At 41.4% G+C, this 26,229-nt stretch overlaps 1 protein-coding gene across 3 annotated transcripts in view; it reads left to right on the top strand.

Moving 5' to 3' along the window:
- Positions 1-26,229, top strand: part of MIPEP (mitochondrial intermediate peptidase) — a 236,515-nt gene that overhangs the window by 62,248 nt on the left and 148,038 nt on the right. For all 3 annotated transcript variants that reach the window (XR_012241497.1, XM_073613434.1, XM_073613433.1), the window contains exons 8-10: positions 3,650-3,698; positions 4,491-4,551; positions 14,874-14,926. Coding sequence is in view for 2 of the 3 variants with exons in the window: in XM_073613434.1 (XP_073469535.1) it covers positions 3,650-3,698; positions 4,491-4,551; positions 14,874-14,926 (163 nt within the window). In the remaining variant the exon portion in view is untranslated. The remainder of the gene's footprint in view (positions 1-3,649; positions 3,699-4,490; positions 4,552-14,873; positions 14,927-26,229) is intronic.

The raw sequence follows: 26,229 nt of genomic DNA on the forward strand, positions 1-26,229 counted from the left end.
TCCCAGGCTGATATATTTATTGGTTTTAGTATATATACACACGAAACATCCATGCGTACAAGAAGAAATCACATATCTCGGTAAATCCATAATATTAATCAAAAAATAAATCAAAATAAAGTAATAGAGTATATGTATAATATATAATGGGAGAGAAACAAAAAAAAGAAAAAATGGTCAAATAATGTATATAGAATACAGTCAGATATTACAAAACTAACAATCAAAAATATTCAAAAGGGGGAGAAAGGAAGAAAGAAAAGGGGAGAGGGGGAATAAAAATATAAAAGGGACCATAGTATTTAAACAGTTCTTTATTGTTTGGGGAAAGCCAGGGAGACTCTGAGTTTTTCCAGAAACGAAACCTTTAAGAATGGGGCAAATGAGATAGCCTCATTCAGTCCCGGGAACGAGGTGGCATTCAATTTGAATATCCACCTCTGTTCATATTGTAACAGAATTTTGTTCCAATCACCACCTCGATTCGGTATGTGTATCCGATCGAGTGCAGTGAAGGATACCTTGGGCATCTTATAGTTATGTACTGTCACTACATGTCGTCCTAGTGGTAAATAGTGATGACCGATTTGCATGTGGTAAATATGCTTAGACATCCTGCGATTAAATTCTTGTTTTGTTTTACCAACATAGTATGCGCTGCATTTGCATGACATGAGGTATATTATCCCTCGTGTCTGACAGTTGGTAAAATGCATAGGCTTGAACAGCACCCCGTTCGGAAGGCGCAATGTTTTATCCCGTCTTATATATTGACAGAACAATGTCCACGTGGGAATGATCCAAGGATTGAACAATGTTTTGATCTTTGTTCGTCCTTGAACTCACTTTGAACCAATTTGTTTTTTAGCGAAGTAGCATGTCTATAGGTAATCGATGGGCTGTTAGAAATGAAGCCACAAACTTTTGGATCGTCCATAAGTATAGGCCAATGTTTTTGGATGATATTCGGATGATTATAAGGCCCCAGTCTGCATATAAGATATGCACGCTGATGAGTGCCCTGTACTTGATTATTTAATTAAGGGAATATCTCTCGATATAATGCTTTGATACATGTTATGGGTGTGCTTTTTAAGTGTGTTCTTTGGGTTTTCGCTGCAGGTGTTGTCTGCTCCCCGACCGATCGACTGGCCGGATGGGGAGACTTATAGTGTGACTTCTCGTAAGCCACATCGGTGGATTGTTTGCTCCGGTGCTGGTGGCCGCACCAGTGGAGGTGTCATGTGACCTCTTGGGGGGAGAGAGAGAATAGGCATTTGGTTTTAAAAGGGGACCCCTATATAGGAAGCCTTCTACTTTTAGGACACGCATTATTGGGTAATTATATCATATAGAATATTGCACATTAGTCTTACTATACGCAATTAAGTTCTTACACATATACCTCTCTTGTATATTCCTCAACAGACTAACCTCTGAAGAAGACCTTGGATATATAGGTTGAAACGCGTCAGATTTCATTGTTTGATGTTGACAATATTTGTTAAATATTGTTATGGAAATATGTCTGTATAATGTGTGTCTGTTCCTATAAGGTCTGTAAACACTCTATATCAGAGCTCATCTTTTAACCTTGATGTTGAATCTTTTTTGTACAATAAAATACAATTCTTTTTTATACAACATTGGTTTAATATTTTAATATTTTGAATTTTGCTGCCAAAAAACCCCACCCTGGTGAAACCCTTTTTTCTTTTTTAGGAATCCTGGTTTGTGCTGCCAGTAGAGCCCAGGAAGGGCAGGAGGCATCCAAGTTAACTATTTTTTCATTGGACCTGCCAGTTAATTATTCAAGCTTATGGCTTGTTGGAAGTGCCCTCTACCAGGTGTGGGGGGACTTCTTGGGCCACCAGGTGTCAGTGGCTCAGGGTTTTAAGGCCACTACATGGTCTTTGGTTCATACATTCACAGGATTTTACCAGATGGATATCAAAGCCACAGAGCATATTGCTTTGTATGTTACAAGCGGCAGAATAAATCCTCCTCAGGTAGCAGTTTCTGTGATTGTGTCTCTCTCCCCTCAAGGGCATTGCTTTAGGACATCCCACATAGTCATTACTATGGCTGTTCTGTGCCCCATGGTGTATGATAAAGAAAATTGGATTTCTCTTTTCTTGGAGTACATCACGAGACACAGAGATCCCCTCCCATCTTCCTGTGTAGGAGGGGTTATATAGGGAAGGACTTCCTGTTTGATTGATCTGCCAGTGTCCATTCACCTATAGGTAGCGTATAACCCACATAGTCATTACTATGGCTGCTCTGTGTCCCGTGATGTACTCCAAGAAAAGGATTTTACAGGTAAGCTGTAGGAAAAATCTATATTTTTTTTTGTTTGTTTGTTTTTTAAAAGCAGATCTTTTTTTTTTTTTTTTTTTTTTTGTCCTTGATCTTTTGCATTCAAAGGTAGAGGAGAGATTCGGGACCCATATTCATAAATCGTACCCGTCATCCCTTATTTCTATTACAAGGGATGTTTACATTCCCTGTACTGGGAATAAAAGTAAAAAAAAAAAAATTTTTTTTAAAGGGACAAAAAAAAATTGTAAAAATAAAAAAAAATTTTTAAAGCTCGCAGAAGCAAACGCATGCATAAGCCAGGGACGCATATGTAAACGACATTTGCACCACACTTGAGGTATCACTGCGAACATTAGAGCGAGGGCAATAATTCTAGCACTAGACCTCCTCTGTAACTCTAAACTGGTAACCTGTAAAAAAATGTCAAGCGTTGCCTATGGATATTTTTAAGTATCATAGCTTGTCACCATTCTACGAGCGCGTGCAACTAAAAGCGTGACATGTTGGGTATCTATTTACTCAGCATAACATCATATTTGATATATATATAACTGCTGCACAAATACTGTGCATAAAAAATTGCAAGGATCATCATTTCTGCTTTGACCTGATACAGACCTGCAGTAGATGAAGTGGGAGTAATGTCAGAACTCTCGATCTGCTTACTTGTTCCACTTGCGCACTTTGAGTTAGCATTAGGGCCAAGCAAGAAGCATTTTCAGAAGCAATTGCAGTCTCTGTATTTATATATTTATAGGTTTTCTTTAAAGTGAAACTTTGCCCAGACTATGCATATTGAAGTATTTAGATATTCTGAACAAGCAGTAAAAGCTTTTAAAACAAGTCCTTATTCACCTTTATACAGTAGGTATAGACCTTGTGCAGATATTTTAAAAATTCACATCAGGGGCAGAGAAATCACTTTTTTCTATGACCGCCAGCCCTCTAACCAGAGGGTGTTAATCTGACATTGAATTAAACCTGAGTTTTGTGATCTTTGATCTTAGCTACTTGCAGTAAGATGAAAGCAGTGATCAAACAATGGCAAGTGTTAAACAGTAACTGAATTTAAACATACTTGGGACAAACCTAGATCTATACACGGACTAAAGTTTAAAATAAAATTTAAAAAAAAAAAAAATCAAAGAGGCAGATGTGATAGGCTACTTGTTCATTTTCTGCCATCACTTTTCTGTGTTTCCTGCCATGCAGCCAGTCTTACTTTTTCACTTCAGGTCCACTTTACCTTTAACCATTCTTGGCTAACAGTGACCAAGGCAAACATGTTGCACTAAGGTTTTATTTTATTTTTTCAAATTCTTGACAGAGACCGTGATGTTATTCCTTGAAAAATTATCCAGCAAATTACGGCAGCGGTAAGTTGTAGTCTGAATGAAAATACAAAGCATTGATCGCTCAGTGAATGTCTGTGTTGCTGGTGTTGGTACTTATCTGTACAGTATGGACTCGTTCACACGGGTGGTCCGCCCGTCGGACTCCGCTTGCTCAGCAGGGATCGATCCGCTGATCCCCGTTGAGCAGGCGGATGACAGGTCCCTGTGCAGAAATTAACCTATTAGAGCCCCACTCTCCTCTATGGGGAAATCGGATGAAAATGAACCACCTGTCTGTTTTCATTCGATCCGCCAGATGTATGGAAAATAGGGTCTCCATCCATCTGGATTTCACAGACAGGATCGAATAGCAGTGGGTGTCAGCCTATTTCTACATGGGATCGCACGTCAAAACTTTTTAATGACCTGTTTTATATTTTATGCAAAAGATTGAACCATGCCAGAGGAATTTACAATCTAATGTGAGAGTAATTCAGACACACCTACCTGTTTAGGCTAAAAGTTGAATACCTGCCTGTATGTTTTTGGACAGTGGCAGGGACCTAACGCACCTAAACGACTGCACAAATCGGCAGAAAATTGAAATGACATAATGCCTTAGCAGGAATATAACCCAATACACCAACAGCACAACAGGAGCTCAGAACCAAGCAACCATGCTATTTTGTTAGTAAAACAAAAAAAGTAAAATGTATTTATCACGGAATAAAAGAAGTACACAAAGGATTCATGTTTTGATGTTCGACTTTAATTGTTAGTATGTCCATTTTTTCTACACCTTGGCACACTGCTAATTTTACTGTATGTTTTCAGTACCTTGAAAGACTTTGAAATGATGATGGAGATGAAACTAAAGCTGAATCCCACTAACCCGGTAAGAAAGAAAGTTGTATTCGGTTGATATTGTTCCAGGGGAGTCCCTTTTGTACATAATGCAGTTACTGTGCTTCTAATAATCGAAATATCCCACGTTGTTTTCATGCTGTTATTGTAGTAAAGCAGATCTAGCTGTTCTACAAACATATTTTACCTTCATTAATTAGAAAAGAATGCAAAGTGCAGGCATTTCCTCTACCTCTACCCTGCAGGTTCCAGCTGTCATGTTTTTGGAGCAAGTTACACAGTTAAAGCGGAGTTCCACCCAAAAGTGGAAGTTCCGCTTAAGGAATCCTGGCCCCCTGACCTGCCACATTTGGCATGTAATTTTTTAAGGGGGGAACCTAGTTTTGACAGGTACCCAGCTCCCACTTCCGCTTGGGTCGCCATTCTGGACGCGCAGCGTGGCCGGGTGCCCACACTAGTGATGCCGGGGAGAGAACAGAGGTTTCGGGCAGCTGCATCGCTGGATCATGGGACAGGGTAGTGTGTGTTTATTAAGAGTTAGCAGCTGCAGTTTTTGTAGCTGCTGACTCTTAATAAACACAAAAACAGCTAGAACTCCGCTTTAAAGCCTAATGCTGCGTAGACACGATCAGAATTCTCGTCGGAAAAAGCTATGATGGTTTTTCCGACGGATTCCGCTCAAGCTTGTCTTGCATACACACTGTCACACCAAAGTCCTACCGTCCAGAACGTGGTGACGTACAACACGTACGACCGGACTAGAAAAGATAAGTACAGTAGCCAGCGCGCCACCCTAATGGCTCCTTCTGCTAATCTCGTGTTTATCTCGTGTTAGTAGAAGTTTGGTGAGAGACGATTCGCGCTTTTCAGACTCTTGCTTTTTTAGATCATTTTACTGCTGTTCAGTTTGTGCTTGTTGGTTTGTATTTGTTTTTCAGTGCATGAAGTCAGTTTGTATCTGTTTTTCAGTGCGTTCTTGTCCGCTCGTTACTGCTTTTCAGCTTGCTCTTCACAGGCCTTGCTGTTCTTCAGTGCGTTCTGTTTAGTTCGTTCTGACCAGCCAACTGTTTTAAAGCCATGTTGCAGGTACGTGCTCGTCATAGAGTTCGTGCTGTGCGGGGGGCTTGGTGTTGGGCTTTTAGCTTTGACCTTGGTGTTGGGCTTTTAGCTTTGACCTAAGCCCAGTCCATGAACAGGGCCAGGAGGAGTTCATGGACCAAGAATTGGTTGCACCAGCGTGACCAATTCTCTCATATGCCTTTGTTGCGGGAAATCCAGGAGAGTAACCCTGATGATTTCAGGAATTATCTCCGGATGACAGACCCCATTTTTCACCGTTTGTTGACTTTGCTGTCCCCTTATATCAGCAGGCAGGACACCTGCATGTGGCAAGCCATCACTCCTGAACAGAGGCTCGTCGCCACGTTGCGGTACCTGGTGACTGGGAGAAGTCTACAGGACCTCAAGTTCTCAACAGGCATCTCCCCCAGGCTCTGGGGATCATTATTCCAGAGACCTGTTCTGCCATCATTCAGGTCCTGCAGAAGGACTATATTAAGGTAAGCTTTCTCCTTTAACATCACATTCTATGTATTTAATGTATGCTAATGTATTGTATTTCTTTCATCATTCCCTAATTACTATGATTGTAATATGCTGTGAATGTCCCCTTTGTTCTCATGCATGCTTGAATTTTTTTTTTTATTTTTTTTTTTTGGCCTACATGCATATTTGCCTTTACTAACCTCCCCAGCATGCTATCCTGGGCCCATATCCACCTAACCTATTCACTTAACAATGTATTTTGTCAGCTCCATAGTAGTGCTTTACCCTAAACACCCCCTAAAATGTGTCCAAATGTTATTTGTGTCCTTAAATTCAAGGAGGATTTGCCAGAGGCATTTTTTTGGGGGGCCCAAAATCATTTGAAACCCTAACCCCCCCCAACCACTAAATCAACCGATACCAATCCTCTATCTGCTGACTTTGCCAAACCCATACACACTATACCTACCTCTTTTGTGTTCATATTTATGGATGAATTCCCCAAAGCATGTAGTGAAAGGGCCTGCCAGAATACTTTCAAATGGTACTGTTTAAAGTTTTGTTCTCCTATTATTATCTTAATAGGTAATTGCAGAATGTAAAAGTGTGCTTCAATCTATACAGTGTGTATTTTTATTTTTGTATTATGACATTTCTTACCTGTTCTGTAGGCTGCCAATAGTGTAAGTAAGGAGGGGCTGGCCAAAGTAAAACACATTATTTATGCATTCAGCTCTTAATGAAGTTGAGAGGGTTACCTGTCCAAAACATACCACCCCCTTAAAATTTTTACAATGGGCCATCAGAGGGGGTGAGGAATCTGATAAATGGACCTTATATTTTTGCCTTTAAATACTCCTTAAAATAAATTTTATACTGATGTTGGCCAAGAATGTTTGTGTCTAATCTGCTTGCAATGTTTATGTGCAAAATGACTATTTTTTTTCTTTTTCACTCCACAGTTTCCTTCAATGCCACAGGAATGGCAGACTGGCATCCCACTTTGCCCAGCGGTGGGACTTTCCTAACTGCGGAGGGGCAATCAATGGGAAGCACATCCACATCGTCCCACCACCCCATTCGGGGTCATACTATTATAATTACAAGGGGTTTAATAGTATTGTGTTGATGGCAGTGTTGTCTGCGACATATGAGTTTTTATGTGGGGAGGAATGGCCAGATGGTGGAGTATTTGCCTGGACCAAGTTCTACCGACGTCTCCAGAGTGGTGGCTTGGGATTGCCACCTCCGGAGGAGAACGTGGAAGGACTGCCATTTGTCTTCGTCGCAGATGAGGCATTCGGTCTGGGTGACCACGTGATGAGGCCAATCCCCCAGAGGATCCTCACCTCGGAGAAGAGGGTTTTTAATTACCGGCTGGCCAGCGCCAGGAATGTCATGGGGAATGCGTTTGGGATCCTGGCCAGCTGGTTCTGCCTATTTCAAACAGCCATAAATATGGCGGAATACAAACTAAACCATATCATCTTTTGTTGCTGCATCTTGCACAATTTTTTAAAAAGACATAATGCAAGTTATGTTGCCTCCGTTGGGCCTGAGGCCGGACTTTCAGAAACTCCAATGACGGCCCTGGAAGCTGGCTGTCCTGGCCTGCCCCCCCCCCCCCCCCCCCCCAAAGTGCCCGTGAACTGCGAGAAAAATATGTAGAATATTTTACGGGTAGGGGGGCCATTGCTATGCCAGCGCATTTTTAATAAATTTTCTCTTTTATCAGATCAAATCTTGATTTTCATTTACTGCTTGGGTTTCTTTTTGCTGTCTCCTAGGTACTCCGAGTGCACTGGTAGTGCCAAGTGGTTTTTCCATTATTAAATAACACCCATTGTCACTGTAAACACCAACTTAACACAAAAAATGGTATTGATCATTGAAAGAAGAAGCCACACATTGTTCAGTATAAAACCTTTTACTCCGTGCACATTCACATGTGCGTTTTATAAAACATTTGGCGGTAAAAAAAAAACACATCTTTTTTTTTTTCAAAGTTTTACCTTGAAATTTATGAAAAAATACAGAAACAGGCATGTTTACAAACATAACATACACAACTCTGGAACAATATCAGACATTTTGTAGTGTGAAAAAGGTCTTGATATTGCCTTTATCAGATTCGGTGAAGTCACCCCTGTAAAAGCCAAATTTGGAAGATGCACACAAATTGTGAGTCAAATTCTGATCCCATACCTAATGTCAACATGTGCTATCTCCCATCATGGGGGATCAACATGTGCTATCTCCCATCATGGGGGATCAATGGACGTGTTTTTGGGGTGCAACCACTTCCTCTCACCTAATAGAGTTGGGAGGAAGGGGTTGCACCCACAAAACGTGTACATTGAAATCCCCTGATGGCAGATAGCACATGTTGACACACTGTGTGCATCTTCCAAATTTGGCTTTTAAACTGTATTGACCACATGCCGACCGGGCCATAGCCGAAAGATGGCTACAACGTGGTTGGCTTATTCTGGGTAGGCGTCCATGGACGCCCTCCCAGAAATCGCGCTCCTGCGCGCCCCCTGGGGCGAGCACCCGGGAACATCCGTGACCGCCGGGTCCCACGAATCACGGTAAATAGCTGCTGTTAGCGTCCGTTTACCACGTGATCGCTCTGTCAAATGACGGGGCATCACTTGTAAACAAACCGGCGTCATGTCATGACGCCGGTTCCTCCCTCCCCTCTCTGTACCAATCGGTACAGTGTGAGAGGGAGAGATCGTTTGCAGCGCTGTGGGCACTACAGGTCCAGCACACAGCGCTGCTCAGTGCCCATACTCTGCCAGTACTCTTCCATACAATGCAATACTATGCAATATTCTGCCAATACTATGTAATACTCTGCAATAAATTTTAACAGAAACAAAGATTTTTTTTTACTGAATTTTCAGTCTATTTTGATTTATAGCGCAAAAAATAAAAAACCCAGTGGTGATTAAATACCACCAAAAGAAAGCTCTATTTGTGTGAAAAAAAGGAAAAACATTTCAAATGGGTACAGTGTTGCATGACTGAGTAATTGTCATTCAAAGTGTGAGAGCACCGAAATCTGAAAATTGGTCTGGTTAGGAAGGTGGTTTAAGTGCCCAGTGGTCAAGTGGTTAAAACTTTAGATAATATATATAAAAAAAAAAAAAAAATCCAGGAATCTTTTTTTTAGGATTTAAATTCTCCCTAGTACATCAATCATGTTCTTTCGTCTTTGTTCAATCTCCTTGTTTTTTCTTTGATAATGTCCAAATCACGACTACAAAACATGATTTCATGGATAATCCGTTGTGCACTGTCACTGGTGAAATGACTGGATTTTGGTACCACAACCTGAACATCACCTAAAAAAAAAATACACACCATGTATTAAAAATATGCAAGCATACATCTATTACCTGAATCTGTGGTGTCCGACACTGACCTGTTGTGGTGCTAAATTTGAGCACTTCTTCCACCTCTCCTTCCTCCACATCCTGAGGTACCACAATACTCTACTCCCCTTCTTCATGAGGTGGGGGGTCCCTGTTGTCCTCTGACGGAGCGAGTCTTTTCTCCCCTATGAGAATGAAACAAAAGTTATATTTAGCACACAGATATTTGTGGACAGAAATATGAAACATTGCTTGGAAGTGGTATACAATTGTCTGTTTGGGCAGAGTTCCAAGTTGAAGACATGATTAATTCCCTAACCAAGCTGGAATACTTACATTTTTTTGGACAAGTTTCACACATGGAGACACCCCAAGTATCCACTGGAGCACCTGTGTGTGTCACCCTAAAAAAAGGGGTTCTGGTGTCCCACACTAGTGCTCCAGAGTCCAGATGTGTAAACAGCTGCTGAGTGTCCTCTCCTTACATTCCACTGAATCAAGTTTGCAATTCATTCTAGTTTCAAAGACATCCTGACAACAATGTCCTAAACTACTTTTTATACAAATTATCATGACCAAATGTAGTTAACCCTGTATCTGGAAAAAACATTGTATTTAGTTGGCAAACGAACGATGTTTCCTACGACCGATTACTGTGCCCACGAACATGAAAGTAGCCATTTTAAACTGTCCAACAATAAAGAAAAGCACATGGAGCAGCATGCAAGTAATAAAAAGAATAGGAACACACGACAAGTACTTACTTTTTAGAAGCACTTTCTTGATCCTTCTATACTGATCCTGATCCCTTGTATCGCCGTACCCCAAAATTCCGGCGCAGACTTCACAACTTTAGTCATGATCTTGGACTCTCTCACATTTTGGGTTTAGGTACGGTCCATACTTCCCATCATAGTCGGCCCTCTTCAATATGTCGACCATCTCCACCATCTCTTTAAAGGACATATTTTAGGCCTTCAATCTCCTCCTCCTGGATCGGGATGTTTCTTGCCCAGGGCTTTCCTCCTCGTTACTGCTATTAAGCACCTGCTGTGTCTCCGCCATGTTCCTCTCCCACTGTGACGAAAGAGACGGGGTAATATTCTAGAAAGAACATCAGAGGCAGGTGACGCGGGCGTAGTTTCACGCATGTGCAGTGTATATAAAGCGTAACATGCGTGCGTCGTACGTACGATCTGTGAGCGGAGGAAGGAAGAACGGAAGCGACGAACATAATAACGAAGGTAACATTTCAAATTGGGACATGAGTGGCCTATACTGATTCTAGATTGAGGCCTATATTGGGATAAGAGTAGGAGAGTTTAGCCTGATATTAGTGTTTTTGTCTTTTGTTTGGTCTTGCAGCAAAAATGAAACAATTTAAAGACCCAGACTTCCTCAGCGAATTCATAGACAGATACAGGGATATGCGCAATTTGCGGGAGGTGAAAAACCCCCTATATCGCAACAAACCAGCAAGGAAGGCATCGATGGAGAAACTGCTGGAATGTGTGAAGATTCGGGTCCCCGACGCAGACATCAAGTTTGTGGATAAGAAAATTGGTAGCTTGAGAAGCACGCATAGGAAGGAGCTTCTGAAGGTCCATTAGGTCAGGAGCAGCAGCAGAAGACGTGTATGTACCCAGTCTGTGGTACTTCAACAAGATGCGGTTTCTAGAAGACCAGATTGAAGCCAGGGAATCACTTTCGACTCTTCCGGCCCCCATTCCATCCACCCTTCCCTCAACCCCAGTTGAGGCTTCCGAGGACCAACCTGGGCCTTCCATCCTGGAAGAAATTGAGGAGCCCAGATGGAGCCTGGTATAGTATCTTTAAACATATTTTTTGTGGGAAAATAATTGTTGTTAACTAGATGTTATTATTAACAAATGAATGATTTACCAAAAAGTGTTTTACTTATCAATAGACAGTAGGGGCCAAAAATGATTGAGACAAGAATAAAACATGCTGGGCTCAGAATGATAGTCTTTTCTATTTATTAACATTTAATTTGCAACAGTCATGAGCTGAAAATTGTGTGTGATTGATGAACCAAAAACTAAAACTATGTCCCTTTTTCATACACAGGAAGACCTCAGCCAGGACGAGGCTCTGGAATGTGGCACACAGGAGGAGATGGGGAGGAAGTGTCAGCCAGGAGGTGGGGGGGGGGTTAGTGTCAGCCAGGAGGTGGCGGGGCCCAGTCTCACCCAATCCCTGGTCCCTCCTCTCCGTCTTCCACCCAAAAGGCCCAGGAAGGAGAGGAACGTGGAGGAGGCAGCACTTGTCCTCATTAATGACGCCCTGAAAGCCCCCCTCAACGCTGTAGAGGCCTATGGCATCTATATAGCCTCAAATTTGCAGCAAATGGAGGAGGGCCCATACCGCAAATGTGAGAAAATCATTTTTGAGGCCATTCATAAGGGGTTGAGTGGCCAAATGACGGATGACGTCCACTTAAGTACACTCGCCCATTCTCCTCCTGCCACAAGTCCACCTCCAGAGCCACAGCCTGCAGGAAAAGCTGCAAGGAAGGCTGCAGGGCAGCATGGAGGGAAGGTTGCACGGAAGACAAGAAAGTGATTGCCTGGCTTCAGTCTGGTCTGACAGAAGACGCAGCCTGTTGTAGTACCACAGCCTGGGGACATACATGTCATCTGCTGCTGTTCCTGATCTCTGGGAATCCTGGACCAGATTGTGCTCCCTTTTATATGGACTTCTCAAGCTACCAATTTTTTTATCCACAGAGTTGATGTCTGCCCTGGGGTCCAAAGGCTTCGCAAATTCAGCTGTTTCTCCAGCGTTTCCTTCCCTCTTTTATTTTGTTATTATGAGCCAGAATAAATGGAGATTTTTTTATATGAAAATACTTGCCGATGTAGGCAGGTACATGTCAAATTAACAAGGGACACCAGGCAACCTCCTTGAGGTTTACAAAACGTTGTGGAAACGTGACCTACAAAAAAATAAAAAATATGGAGATCACTATAAAATAATAAAAATTAAAAAAAAACAACAGGTCTTGATTAAAATAAAAATGACTATAAAAAAAAAACATTATTATGGAGATCTGGCTTTAAAAACAAAAGATTAGTCATGAGATCACGAGAAATAATAAAGAAATAAGTTTGTGAGATCTCTGTGTGAATATTAGCAGCAAAACAACTTCATTCTTCTAGCATTATAAAGAAGAGAATGCGCTGCATTGAAAGATTAAAAAATTTGCAGTGTGATGAATGTGCCATCTCAATTACGTTTTACCAGACTGAGCGGCTCTGTCTCGTACTTGATTCTGAGCATGCATGTTTTTTTGCGTGTCGGAATTGCATACACACAAACGGAATTTCCGATAGAAACGTTTTCCTCAAAAAAATTGAGAACATGCTCTCAATCTTTTGCTGGCGGAAATTCGGCTAGCAAAAGTCCGATGGGGCATACAAATGGTCACATTTTCCGACCAAAAGCTCTCATCGGTCTTTTGCTGGCCGAATTTCCGATCACGTGTACGCGGCATAACTCTAGTCAAGCAGCTAAATACATAGTTAAAATATATAGCTTTTGTTAACTGTCTTATCTGCCAAAGGATTTGTATTTCTGTGCTGCTAGTTTTTTGATCTGGACAGCACAGCTAGGTGTTGTCCCTCCACTGCAACACAGATCTAGAACAAACCCCTAGCCCACTGATTGGTCAGTTAGGGAGCAGCAGCACATTTATGAGTCAACACCTCTGCCTACTGTGCTTTCTCCTTCTGATGGCACATGTACATGCAGCAAAGGTCGATTGGCTCATATTACTGACCTTCCTTCTGCCATTGGGAGTGCTGCTTTACTTGAGGTATGGCAGGCGGATATCAGGATAAATTCAGGTTCTTATATAATTACGCTAAATAATGATTTTTATGAATTGATAACTACATTAAGTGGAGTTCACCTTTTATGTAGAGCAGCAGAAAGATAGAAAAAAAAAACTCTGAAGTCCTGTTTTTTAATTTATTAAAAAGTAATTAAATGTTTTATAAGATATTTCTAATGTAAAGTTCTGTCTAACAAGTTTCAGCCATTGGGGAAAGATGATTGAAGTACCTAGTCTAATAAACAGCAGGGTGCACAGACCGCTGCAGTAGTGAATGGCATTGTCACCCTTTTGTCTGTTTTAACTTCTTCTTGCCCGGGCCATTGTAAAATGACATTGAGGCGGGAACCCTGTTCTGTCAGGACGTTATATGACATCCTCCTGAAAATGCGCCTCTGGGCCGAGCTTCAGTGCAATTTGTCACCTGCTGTGTCTACCACCGGTACCACGTGATCGCTGTGACCAATCACAGTAGATTACATGACAGTTGTAAACAATGGCTTCTTTTTCATGCCATTCATTGTATAATTGCGTTGCTAGCTGTGATTGCTCACAGTGATCACATGGCACAGACCGGGCCAATCAGAGCCCATTTGTACCATGTGATTAGGTGTGGCTAATCCCAACAATACATAGTGTCTACACACTGTTATTCAGTAAAAATATTTGCTTATAGCAGTGAAATTCACTGCTATAAGCAATCATAATATGTAAAAAAAAATCCTGATCAACTTCCCTGAGTGCTACAGAGTTACTATGGCAACACTGTATTTCTCTGGTCAAAGTATGTAAAAAAAAAAAAAAAAAATCTTGCTCTCACCAGTCAGTGTCCCTGGTCACTGCCACACCAGCTATATGATGACGCTGTACTGCACTGGTGACAGTATATGGAAAAAAAACTTTTTTTTTCTTGATTCTTCCAAAATATTGTGACAAAATCACAAATTCAAAAATCGCGCCATGCCTCCTACTAAACACCTCAGACTGTCTACTTTCCAAAAAGATCATTTGGAGGATATTTGTACTGTCCTGGTGTTGTCAGGTCTCAAGAAATGGCATAAGCTGTCAGTTCATCAGGATTGATCAATTTTTTTTAGATATATACAGCATATAATAAGTATTGAACATGTCACCATTTTTCTAGGTAAATATATTTCTAAGGCTGGGTTCACACTGCTGTGCGGAGCGGCTCACTGCAGGGGTCCGGTGCGTGCCTGTTCACCGTTTCAGGTCCGATTTCAGTCCCAATTTTTGACTGAATTCGGACCTGAAACGGACCAGATGACGCATAGTACTCTTCTGAAATTCACTCCGCAGCCGTCCTGGAGATGTGTGAACCAGCTCCATTGAGAGCCAATCACAGTCTCCTGATATGTGAATTAGATGCAGAGAAATCCACATCCAATTCGCAATAGTGTGAAGCCAGCCTCAAGGTGCTATTGACATGAAATTTTCACCACAGCTTCAGCTAGGACACAGACCTTCAAAATTGTACATAAAGAACCATGTATAAATGTTTAGGACAGTGAAGAAAAAAGTTTTCTTTTGATTTACATTTATTTTTTATTTTTTAAGGAACTGATGCCTTGGGACCCACCTTATTACGCTGGTGTTTTACGTGCTGAGAGGTAAGTTCTATTTCAATATGTTTATTGAAAGTTTTTCCAAAAAGGCCACAAATTGTAAGCAAATCATGACATCAAAAGTAAGGCCCACAACGCAGTTGGACATATCAAGAAATCAATAACAGAAATGTAGAGATCCAGCTATAATACCACACAGTCATCTACAACCCAGCGGATCGCTATATAAAGTATAAGTTCAACATAGTGATAAGGAGCTCTTGTAAAAACGTATAACAATTCTACGCAGTGACCCCAACAAGGGAGGGTAATAGAATCTCTGCATCTCCACCACCCCCCGGCCAGTTGACGTGGTTCATGAGTATACAAAGTGCTCTACAAAAAGTGCTATAGAAATAACTAGGTAGGATGAAAGAATCAAAAGAAAGATAAAAAGGGGGAAGAGAGGGGAAAAAATGGGAAGGGGAGAAGAAAAAGAGGCAAAGAATAGAAGAGCAAGAAAGGAAAAGGCCGTCCAAACGCCCACCTAACCCACCAGCATTCCTCAATCAGCTGGAAGTTGGAGGATTTTGATCCAAGGATCCCAAACACGGTCAAACTTGGCAGACCTATCTTTCAATATACTGACCAGCTTTTCATTGAGCGTGATCCATGACAGTTTAAGTTTCATAACATCTATTGGCGATTTTTGCCACAAGAAACGGCAATGGGTTAAAGCAACAGGCCCATTAATAAGAGCTTCTCTGGGGTTTTTAACTATATTCACCATTGTCACAGAATAGATCAGGGAGTGATCTCTTATCCAAAACCGATGCACTTTGGCTACAGGTCCACCACGTGTGGAACATCGTACCAGGTTGACTGCACGAAAGCATAAAGAGGAAGCCCCCCCCCCCCCCCCAGTACATTTTCGAGAGGCGGTCTGGCACCAGGTATATGTAGGTGTAGCTGCACTTACCCCTCCCCACCCCTTTAAATGCTGTCAATACAATCCAATAAATCACAGGATTTATCAATAATATAAAGTGCTAACAGTCCACAATCGCAAATATTAATCAGTGCAATCCAATGTTACTCCTTAATGTCCATATAACATTGCCTTCTTATCTTCAATCCATGCTTAACATGCATTTCACCACCAAACCAAATGTGCTTATCCAGATGACCATATATAAAAAGCTTTGGTAATCTCCTTTGCTCTCTCCAATTCTCCAGGTATAACTTATTTAGTGAGATAATGTACCTCTCTCATTCATTCATTCATGCAATTAAAAAAAGCCCATCATTGCGCAACATGTTTATTAAGATTAAAATCCACTGCCATAAGTAAAATGCTCACTCACACATTGATGTACAAAAAACGAAAACCTATGAACCAAAAAGGCCTTGCTCAATTCAATATAAGTAATAACAGGTGAGGGAAGTACCCTTGTAACATCTGTATACACATGAAGCTAATTGCAGACACCCAGATGATCTATCAATCACAGAAGGGTGTGTTCCTCTGAATTAGGGAGCATATCAAAAAGGGGGACACAAGGGGAAGGAACGGGATGAGGTACCAGTTCCACCCAAGGAAGAAAGAATTCTTCAACAAGGAACCAGCCAAATAGCAAAAATATCAATGAATTTATTTTAGAAAAATGATACCACATATACACCAAACAAAGTCAAATACTCTGACAAAAAAATGAACCAAAAACCACCATTGAAAAAAATATTAAAATAGACAACGTTGTCTAAAAACAGGACAACACACAGATGGCCACCACTAAGCACATACATACGCCCAGCTGAATCAATTAATGGAAGGAAACTAGACATTACAGTCTCATTAGTATATGTCTAAAAATTACTGGTAGGGGTCAGGGGGTAAGTGTGTGCAGCCGTTGATAAGGGGAGTCCGCCTTGCAGGATGCCAATAACAGATCTAGGTAAACCTAGTGATATCAATCATAGGGATAGCTGATAATAGCAATAGCCGCTTAGTATCCCACAGTAGTTGGTAATGTGGGTTAGATGCTGTGCAAAGACTGTGCGTGGATGAGGATAGGAATGTTCCTGCATCGGTAATAATCGCACCGTGATTACTGAGCTGTGAAGGGAGACACCTGTGTTGCTGTAGTGACAGCGGTCACATATTAAGGAATAAGCAAATACAGTCTCACCGATCCGTAGACACCGAAGTACGGCAGGCATACGGGGCATTCCAGTCCTACTCAGTCCATCTCGGGCAGTGCGGAGCAACTTAATCCTTTTCAGGCCGCGTTAATGTGGCTCATGGGTCTGTGTAAGTAGATACCAGCAGGAATTATGGGGAGTGGAGGCATGTTGAGGCGTACCGCCTATGTGCGGTGTAGGTCAACATCCACTTCCTGATTCCATGCAGCGGGGCTTCACAGGCGGGCGGACGGGATACCCAGGGCTTGTGGGTGGGTCCGTGTGTTTGCTAAGTTGAGCGTGATGACGTCATTCTGACGCGTTTCATCCGTCACAGGGATTTCTTCAGAGCATGCGCCGTAGCCAGAGCAGACGACTTATATAGCCCTCCCACTTACAAATGTGGATACGCTGGCTATCTGTTGGCCAGGCAACAGTACAACAACTGGACTGCCATTCATACCATAAGACAACAGAAAATATGGGTAGAGCGGGCCCGTCCGTGGGTGCAACACCCACTGAAAATTATGCAGAAAATATATTAAAAAGAAGGGAAGAAAAAAGAAGAAGAAATAATAAGAAATAGGAATAGAATAAAAGATGATACTGAAATAAAGCAATAGAAAGTATGAATAAAAGTAAAAATAGAAATAGAAAAGGGAATCAGGTATATATAAATATATATGCCTCCTGGTTAATAAGGATAGGAAAACATGAGAAGTCTTAGTAGGGGACTAAGGTGTTAGGAACACTGACAGATTACACTCGTTATTTAACCCATGGGGGGACATACTGTCAAGGGTATATATCCACATTTTTTCTTTCTGGCATAGAATTCTGTCGAAATCGCCCCTTCTGAGAGGAAGATTTAACCTGTAGATACCCTTGACAGTAAGCCCAGTAGGGTCCCCACCGTGGAATTTAAGGAAATGTAGGGGGATGGGGCGTTTGTCATCTTTACTGAGAATGCTTTGGACGTGTTCACCGATTCTGATCTTGAGTTTACTTTTTGTCTTACCCACATATTTTTTGCCACATGGGCAAGTGAGCATATACACTACTCGTGTGGTGTTGCAGTTAATAAAATTATACATTTTAAACTGTCTCTTACTGTCAGAATCGGTGAACACGTCCGTGCGTTCAACATACTTACATATAGCACATCTACCACACTTAAACATACCTTTCAGGGGTGGAAGTTGGGTAAGCCAGTTGTGGGTAGGGGATCTTTGGTATTCGGAGTGGATCAAGTGATCCCTCAGATTCCGAGAGCGTTGAGCAGTGAGAAGGGGGCGTTCTCCCACTATCTCACCGAGAGCAGGGGAGTCAGAAAGGATATGCCAATGGTTGTTAAGAATGGTCCTAATCTGTTCCCATTGGGCACCATATTTGGTAATAATCCTGAGGGGTTCATGTCTATCTTTGGAAACCGTGGGGTCCCTTCTAATAAGGAGTTGCTGACGGTCTGTCTGGAGAGCTCTTTTCTTAGCTGTTCTAATAGATGAGTGGGAGTAACCTCTATCCCTAAACCTTCCCTATAGGTCCCTAGCTTCCGTATTGAAATCTTGTTGTCTAGAACAGTTCCTACGAATACGGAGGAACTGACCTACAGGTATACCTCTAATTAGGGATCTTGGATGGTCACTTGTGGCCTGGAGGAGTGTATTCGCTGCCGTAGGCTTCCTATGGGTTTTGGTACTGATCTTCCCATTGTCAGCTATCAGGGTCAAGTCTAGAAAGGAGAGGGTAAGCTTGATGTTATGGTCATTTGTATTAAGTTCATCCATGAACAGCACTAACTCCTGCTCTGTGCCCCCCCAGATCATGAGCACGTCATCAATGTACCTCAACCACAAGCGACTATGGCGGAGGTACATTGGTGACCGATAGACAAATTCCTCCTCCCACATGCCCAGGTGAAGGCAGGCATACGAGGGAGCCCAGGGTGCCCCCATCGAAATACCCCTGATTTGTTGGTAGTAAGTCCCCATAAACTGGAAGCAATTATGTTCCAGCAGAAAGGTAAGTATATCGCCTATGAACTCATTTTGATGTCCCAGAAGTGGGAATTTCTTATCAAGAAAAAATTGGACAGCTTTAAGGCCCCATACGTGGGGAATCGATGTATATAAAGATTCAACATCTATACCCACCATAAGGGATCCTTCCGGTAGAGCCACGGTGTCCAGTTGGGATAATACATCCCCTGTGTCCTGCACATAGGAAGGCAAGTCATGAACCAGCTCCTTAATTAATGCATCGATGAACTTGCCAGTTTTTTCAAGGGGGCCATTCACCGCAGACACAATGGGTCTACCGGGTGGATTTTGTAAGGATTTATGGAGTTTCGGAATGATATAGAAGGTAGGTGTGTTAAACTGAGATATCCATAAGAAGTTAAACTCCTTTCTGTTGATTAATTTTTCCTCCAGTGCTAAACTCAACAAGAAGTTTAGTTCGTTAACAATATCGGGAAATGGGTTTGACTCAAGTTTGCGATAAGTGGATTTATCACCGAGAAGTCTAAGTACTTCATTTTCATACTGGTCCTCAGTAAGAAGAACCAAGTTACCTCCCTTGTCACTGCCCTTGATTATAATACCGGGATTCTCCTCTAGTTCTTTAAGAGCCCTTTTCTCTTCCCTAGTGAGGTTATCTATGCCCCTATACTTCCAGTTTACCTTAGACAGATCTCTCTTGACTTGTGCCAGGAAGAATTCAATAGACTTGTGTTTGGATAACGGGGGAATTTTAACTGATTTAATGGACAGATTGGCCGAGCGTGTCTCTACAGTTTGCTCAGTAAGCGTCTCTGTATCCAAATCGGAATCCTCATTCTCTTGTAAAAGAGAGATGAGTGCATCTAAGGCCTCCAATTCTTCTTTATTTTGTTATTTTGATTAATTTCAGTATGTTTAGATGAATGCCAATATCTAAAAATTACTTTTCTGAGGTAAAGGGAAATATCCTTATATACTTCAAACTCATTCATCCCTGATTTAGGAGAGAAAGAAAGGCCCTTGCTGAGCAGGGAGAGATGATGTTGATTCAAAGGGAATTCAGTGAGATTGACAACCTTCATATCCGTGGGGGAACTAAGTGAGGGTGTTGCCAGTAAATTCTCACTATTTATGTCCTGTGTGTTCTCTTCCTCAGTTGTCGCTGACTTTTGCGTGTTTCCCTTTGTCTTCCCTGATGACTTGGGGGCGAATCTGGTGGTGTTTTCCCCTTTCCGCTTGGTTTGGTTTTTCCCTGTCATGATTGTGGGGTTGTCTGTTGGTGACTGATCCCTCTCTAAAAAAGTCACTGATAGGTCTCTGTGTTCACTATCACTGTCAGTGGATGAGTATTGTTTGCGGGTAGTCTTTGTGTTAGCTGAACTATTACTCCTTCCTCTATTCTTACGCGATCGACTCCTTCCTTTATGAATTGTAGGATCAAACAGGTCACCGCGTTCAAGATCCAGTAAATTTTGTTTGAATTTATCTTGTTTATGAATTTTTAAATTTCTTTGAGTTTTTTCTACTTCCTTTTTAAGGAGCTCGTTATGTTTTTCAAAGGAGGGATCTGTTTTGAAGGGTTCAAGTAGACCAACACTAATATCTATCTCAGCTTTTATTTCATCCAATTGTGCCTGTTCCTCATCAACAATCAACTGCATAATTTCAAGACCTCGTCTTACACAGCTGGCCTTCCAAGCCTCAATAAAGCGAGGTGTGTGAAGATGTCCAGCTGGGGTAACCCGTTCTCTCAGACCCCTGGGGATAATCCCATTATCAATATGGGATTTTAATGAGGAAATATCCCATTTCCTATTCAGAAATTTGATGGTCAGTTTCTTATGATTCTTGAATAGGGTCTGGAGAGAGTCTTCAGATTGATTCGGAGCTGATTGTTGAGAGGAGAAGGCAGACTGAATTTCTCGGTCAATATCAGCGTCTAGAAGATATGCCATATCAGGGAGAAGGACTGGATAGAGATGAGAAGAAGGGAATTAGAAATGTGAAGGCAAGGTAAAAAAAAAAAAGAAAAGAAGGGGAGAGAGAAAAGAAAAAGAAGTGAAGTGCACCCACGGGCGGGCCCGCTAGTATAAAGTGTGTGGTAAAGGAGCAGTTTGGTGTATGTGGTCGCAAGGTGAGGTTCATAAGGGGAAGGGAAGTATAATCCCGCATAAAATTTTATAAACAAAAAACGAAAACCTATGAACCAAAAAGGCCTTGCTCAATTCAATATAAGTAATAACAGGTGAGGGAAGTACCCTTGTAACATCTGTGTACACATGAAGGTAATTGCAGACACCCAGATGATCTGTCAATCACAGAAGGGTGTGTTCCTCTGAATTAGGGAGCATATCAAAAAGGGGGACACAAGGGGAAGGAACGGGATGAGGTACCAGTTCCACCCAAGGAAGAAAGAATTCTTCAACAAGGAACCAGCCAAGCTATTTGGCTGGTTCCTTGTTGAAGAATTCTTTCTTCCTTGGGTAGAACTGGTACCTCATCCTGTTCCTTCCCCTTGTGTCACACATTGATGTGCCTTTAGACCGCCACTCAGTCTTTCTAGCATTCCAATGCAAATCTCCAACCCGGCGCTAACTCTGTGCATCTGTGCCAGCGTGTGTTCCAATTCACTGCATGTTCATTGACCAGGGATTGGATATGACGCGCGTGTCGCCCCGCTATGTCGCAACGTGTTTCGCTTGAATAATGGGTCACCAAATCTTGACAGTTCTTGCTTGAGCTAATAGGGGAAACTGATGCATTCTGGGCTAAGGTATTTTCTTTTCAGTTTTGACTGTGATTATGACTTTGGTTCCACTTTAAAGCTCAACTCCAAACAAAAGGCAATGCCAGCTGTTATTTCCAGAAGACCGCTATAAGTTATTTTATTTATTTATTTTTTTTAAGAGTGCCATCATTTGTATGTAGTGCCTGATTTTTCTGTGTTTTCAACCTGGTTGGTACTAAACTGTAGTGGTTGCCTAATGTAGATTGCTGTATAATTAAATCCTTACTGAGACATGTAATTTTGTTTGTGATTCCTCCAGAAATTAATGCACACATCTCTATTGCAGCTCATGGTAGAATATGATATACATTCATTCTGCGTTCTGTAATACAACATTATTTTTGTACTGAATGTTTGACAGCAGATGGCGCTAGCATATTGCAAGAACACAGAAGGGAAATTAGATGTAAGCAAGCAAAAGTAAAATGCGTTTTACTTTTTCTAACCTGCACCTCGGCTGTGTTTCCGAACCGTGTCAAAGAAATAAGTCCCCAATTCAGAATACATAAAGCCAGCAGTATTCTATTTCAAGGCAGGTTTTTCAAGCTGTCAGTAATTAACTTCACTTAGGGAAGCATGTCACTTTACATATTTAACGTATTAAAGTAGGGAGTCTGTAAAAAAAAAAAAAAAAAGTTTGTAAATCTGAAAATCAGCAGAACTGTAGTTGATCATTATTTATAACACATAAGTATGCTGTCATGTTTTGGGGGTTTTATTTTAAAGGTAATCTATCGGCAGGATAACAGTTGGACACAAAGCAGGTACGTAGTTAGAATTGTTTCTGCTAAATTTGTCAGTCCTTCGACCAGTCCTAAAATGTGATGAAAAATTCACACTAAGGCACTGTAGTGCTAAATAATAGTTATAGGCTATGTCCAGTCATTGTTAAGAGTCAAAAGTTCAAGTGCTGCATCTATCCAGCTGTCTGCTACAGTGATGGAGAAGATTTAAATAGTTGTATAGTGTTTTTCTACAGATTGGTCAGGGTCCAGTAATCTCAGACTGTGGAAAGAAAAGACCATACCTGGCCTGGTTGGCAAACCGTGAGATTGTTGACTGCCATCCTCCACAATAGAGAACAGGTGGAAACCTTGGAGATAAGGAAAGAGGAGTTGATTTATTTAATAAGTTCCAATAACTTTTTGTGCAGCACATCCTAAAGATTGCAAAAATTTTTAATTTATTTATAATATATATATATATATATATATATATATATATAATAATAATTTTTTTTTTACTATTGATTTATTTATTTAGGAATACATTTTTTTATTTACACTTTCCAACACTGATATACCTAAGTCTGCAGGGGAGGGAGGCGGGCAACCCCTTCAAGGGTTACATTAAAATCTTTGAGGTAGGCACATTGTAAAGCATAATGCAATGGTGTTTACTAGTATTACAATGTTTATCAAACAACCACAGTGTGTGATATTCCTAAAGGGCTCAACCCTCCCACCAACACAATGTTTATTTTGTTTTTTAATCTAAGAGCATTTCATGGTAAGGAAAAGGGTATATTTTAACAGCATTAATGCATACAAAGACAGACTGTGATAGGACATAAGACCTACAAAGTGATAAGTAGGAGTAGTCTTGTCGATATAGCATATACATGAAAAATATGTTATACAAACGTTTGGTGAGCAATGAGTCATAAAAACAGATGGCATAAGAGTCCTAGTTGCAGACTATACACAGAAGTGCAAGCTAGTATAACCAAACCTATATGATTAGAATATAACCAGTTTGAAAAACTACTAAAACTATAACCAAATCTGTCTTGCACCACATCTAATACAAGAACATGTAAAACTCATCAGTACCCAAAAACATAGCAGAGCAAGAGAGAGTACAAGACACTGTTCCCACCACTACATTTAAACAAAGGAGGTAACAGACAGACAGTGCAGAAATGGAGAAGAGGGGAAAGGGCATGGAAGGGGTCCAGCAGTGACAATATTTATACCTGTGTTATACCATGCAAGTTTGAAGATGAGCAGAGCTGGGAAATTTTAATTCAGGTACTCCATGTTGCAATGAAATTCCTGTACCGATCATATAAACCCGCTTTCAGATTTTCTTGAGATATAGGATGTGGCCATATACACAATTGGATAGATCCGCATGATTGTAGAGAAAAAAATGGGGAATTGGAAAGAATGTAGGTAACAAAAAACAGTCTGGAGTGGGACAGAGTGAAAAAAAAGCAAAGCGAGCGAGTGGGAAATGGCCCAGTGTATGAAGGCATCTGATTACAAGAGGGCAATGGAACAGAATGCAGGAATCTGAGAAGAGGGAAATGGGACAAAACGTAGTGGACAAAGAACTGGGACAGAACAGGGGAGATGGTCAACAAGAGAGGAAACATGAAAGGAATGTGACAGAGTACAAGAGTAGGTGACCAAGAGGAGAATGAGGCAAAATGCAGGAATTAGAACAAGATGGGAAGAGACAGAATGCAGATATCTAAGAACAAGAAGTTAAAGGGTCAGAATGCAGGAATTCGAGAACAGGCGGGACATGGACAGAATGCAGGAATCCGAGATTAAAAGGGAAATGGGACAAAATGCAGTAATCCAAAAACAAGAGGGGAGTGGGATAGAATGCAGGAACTGGAGAACAAGGGGAGAAGACAATGCAGGAATCGGAGAGCAAGGATAAGATTGGGACAGAATGCAGAAATTAGAGAACAAGGGGAAATTGGAAAACAATTGAAAATAGGACAAAATGCAGAAATTGGAGAACAGGGGAATGGAAGAAATGCAGTAATAGAACAGGGGGCGAATCGGACAAAATGCAGGAATGAAAAAGCAGAAAGGGAAAGACAGAATGCAGAAATCAAGAAAAGAGGGTAATATGTTAAATCCATGGTACAACATAGAATGGAATACCGGTGGCTGGGAACAAGACCAGATTAAGGTGGTGTTGTATGTAGGCGCAAAGAACAAGAGGTGAATGGGATGGAGTATGGATGGCAAAGAAGTGGCGAGAGAGGTTAATAGGCCATATAGGCAATTGAGAAAATGTCTAGTGTGGGTTGATGTACAAAAAATGTGCAGTATGCTCATTTATCAAAGAGTAGTTGTTATAGCTACACAAAAATTAAAGGAAATTTGAAGCGACAGTGAAGGAAACCAGACCCAAGAAGTAATGTGTCAAGAAATAAGTCGAAGAATCTACATCTAAACAAACTAAGCCTGTTTCATCTTTTCTGTAGATGCTTTTTTCCACCTTCCCCACCTCCATCGTCTTAATCTGAACCCTGAGGCGGAAAGAGGGATCTATAGCAAATGATTCATTTACTGTACAAGTTATACAACCCTGCTGATTCTCCGCATGTCAATTTCAGTAACTATTCTAGCTTGAAGCCTCTAATCCTGTAACTGCATGTTTAACAAACTCTGGAGGCAGACAGGCAAGGCCGGCACAATCAATGTTACAGAAAAGTTACAGTAATTGCTTGGCCTTCGGGAACACTGACAGCCATCTGCTAAGAGCCCTGAAAATTAGCCTATGGGAGGCAGTGAATGCAATATACAGTGGGGACGGAAAGTATTCAGACCCCCTTAAATTTTTAGCTCTTTGTTATATTGCAGCCATTTGCTAAAATCATTTAAGTTCATTTTTTTCCTCATTAATGTACACACAGCACCCCATATTGACAGAGAAACAGAGTTGTTGACATTTTTGCAGATTTATTAAAAAAGAAAAATTGAAATATCACATGGTCCTAAGTATTCAGATCCTTTGCTCGGTATTTAATAGAAGCACCCTTTTGATCTAATACAGCCATGAGTCTTTTTGGGAAAGATGCAACAAGTTTTTCACACCTGAATTTGGGGATCCTCTGCCATTCCTCCTTGCAGATCCTCTCCAGTTCTGTCAGATTGGATGGTAAACGTTGGTGAACAGCCATTTTTAGGTCTCTCCAGAGATGCTTAATTGGGTTTAAGTCAGGGCTCTGCTGCCACCACCACGATTCACTGTTGGGACTGTATTGGACAGGTGATGATCAGTGCCTGGTTTTCTCCATACATACCGCTTAGAATTAAGGCCAAAAAGTTCTATCTTGGTCAGAGCAGACCAGAGAATCTTATTTCTCACCATCTTGGAGTCCTTCGGATGTTTTTTAGCAAACTCCATGCGGGCTTTCATGTGTCTTGCACTGAGGAGAGTCTTCCGTCGGGCCACTCTGCCATAAAGCCCCGACTGGTGGAGGGCTGCAGTGATGGTTGACTTTCTACAACTGTCTCTCATCTCCCTACTGCATATCTGGAGCTCAGCCACAGTGTTCTTTGGGTTCTTCTTTACCTCTCTCACCAAGGCTCTTCTCCCCCGATAGCTCACTTTGTCTGGACGGCCAGCTCTAGGAAGGGTTCTGGTCGTCCCAA

Source organism: Aquarana catesbeiana, linkage group LG02 (genome assembly GCF_042186555.1).
Source record: "Aquarana catesbeiana isolate 2022-GZ linkage group LG02, ASM4218655v1, whole genome shotgun sequence".
Taxonomy (NCBI): domain Eukaryota; kingdom Metazoa; phylum Chordata; class Amphibia; order Anura; family Ranidae; genus Aquarana; species Aquarana catesbeiana.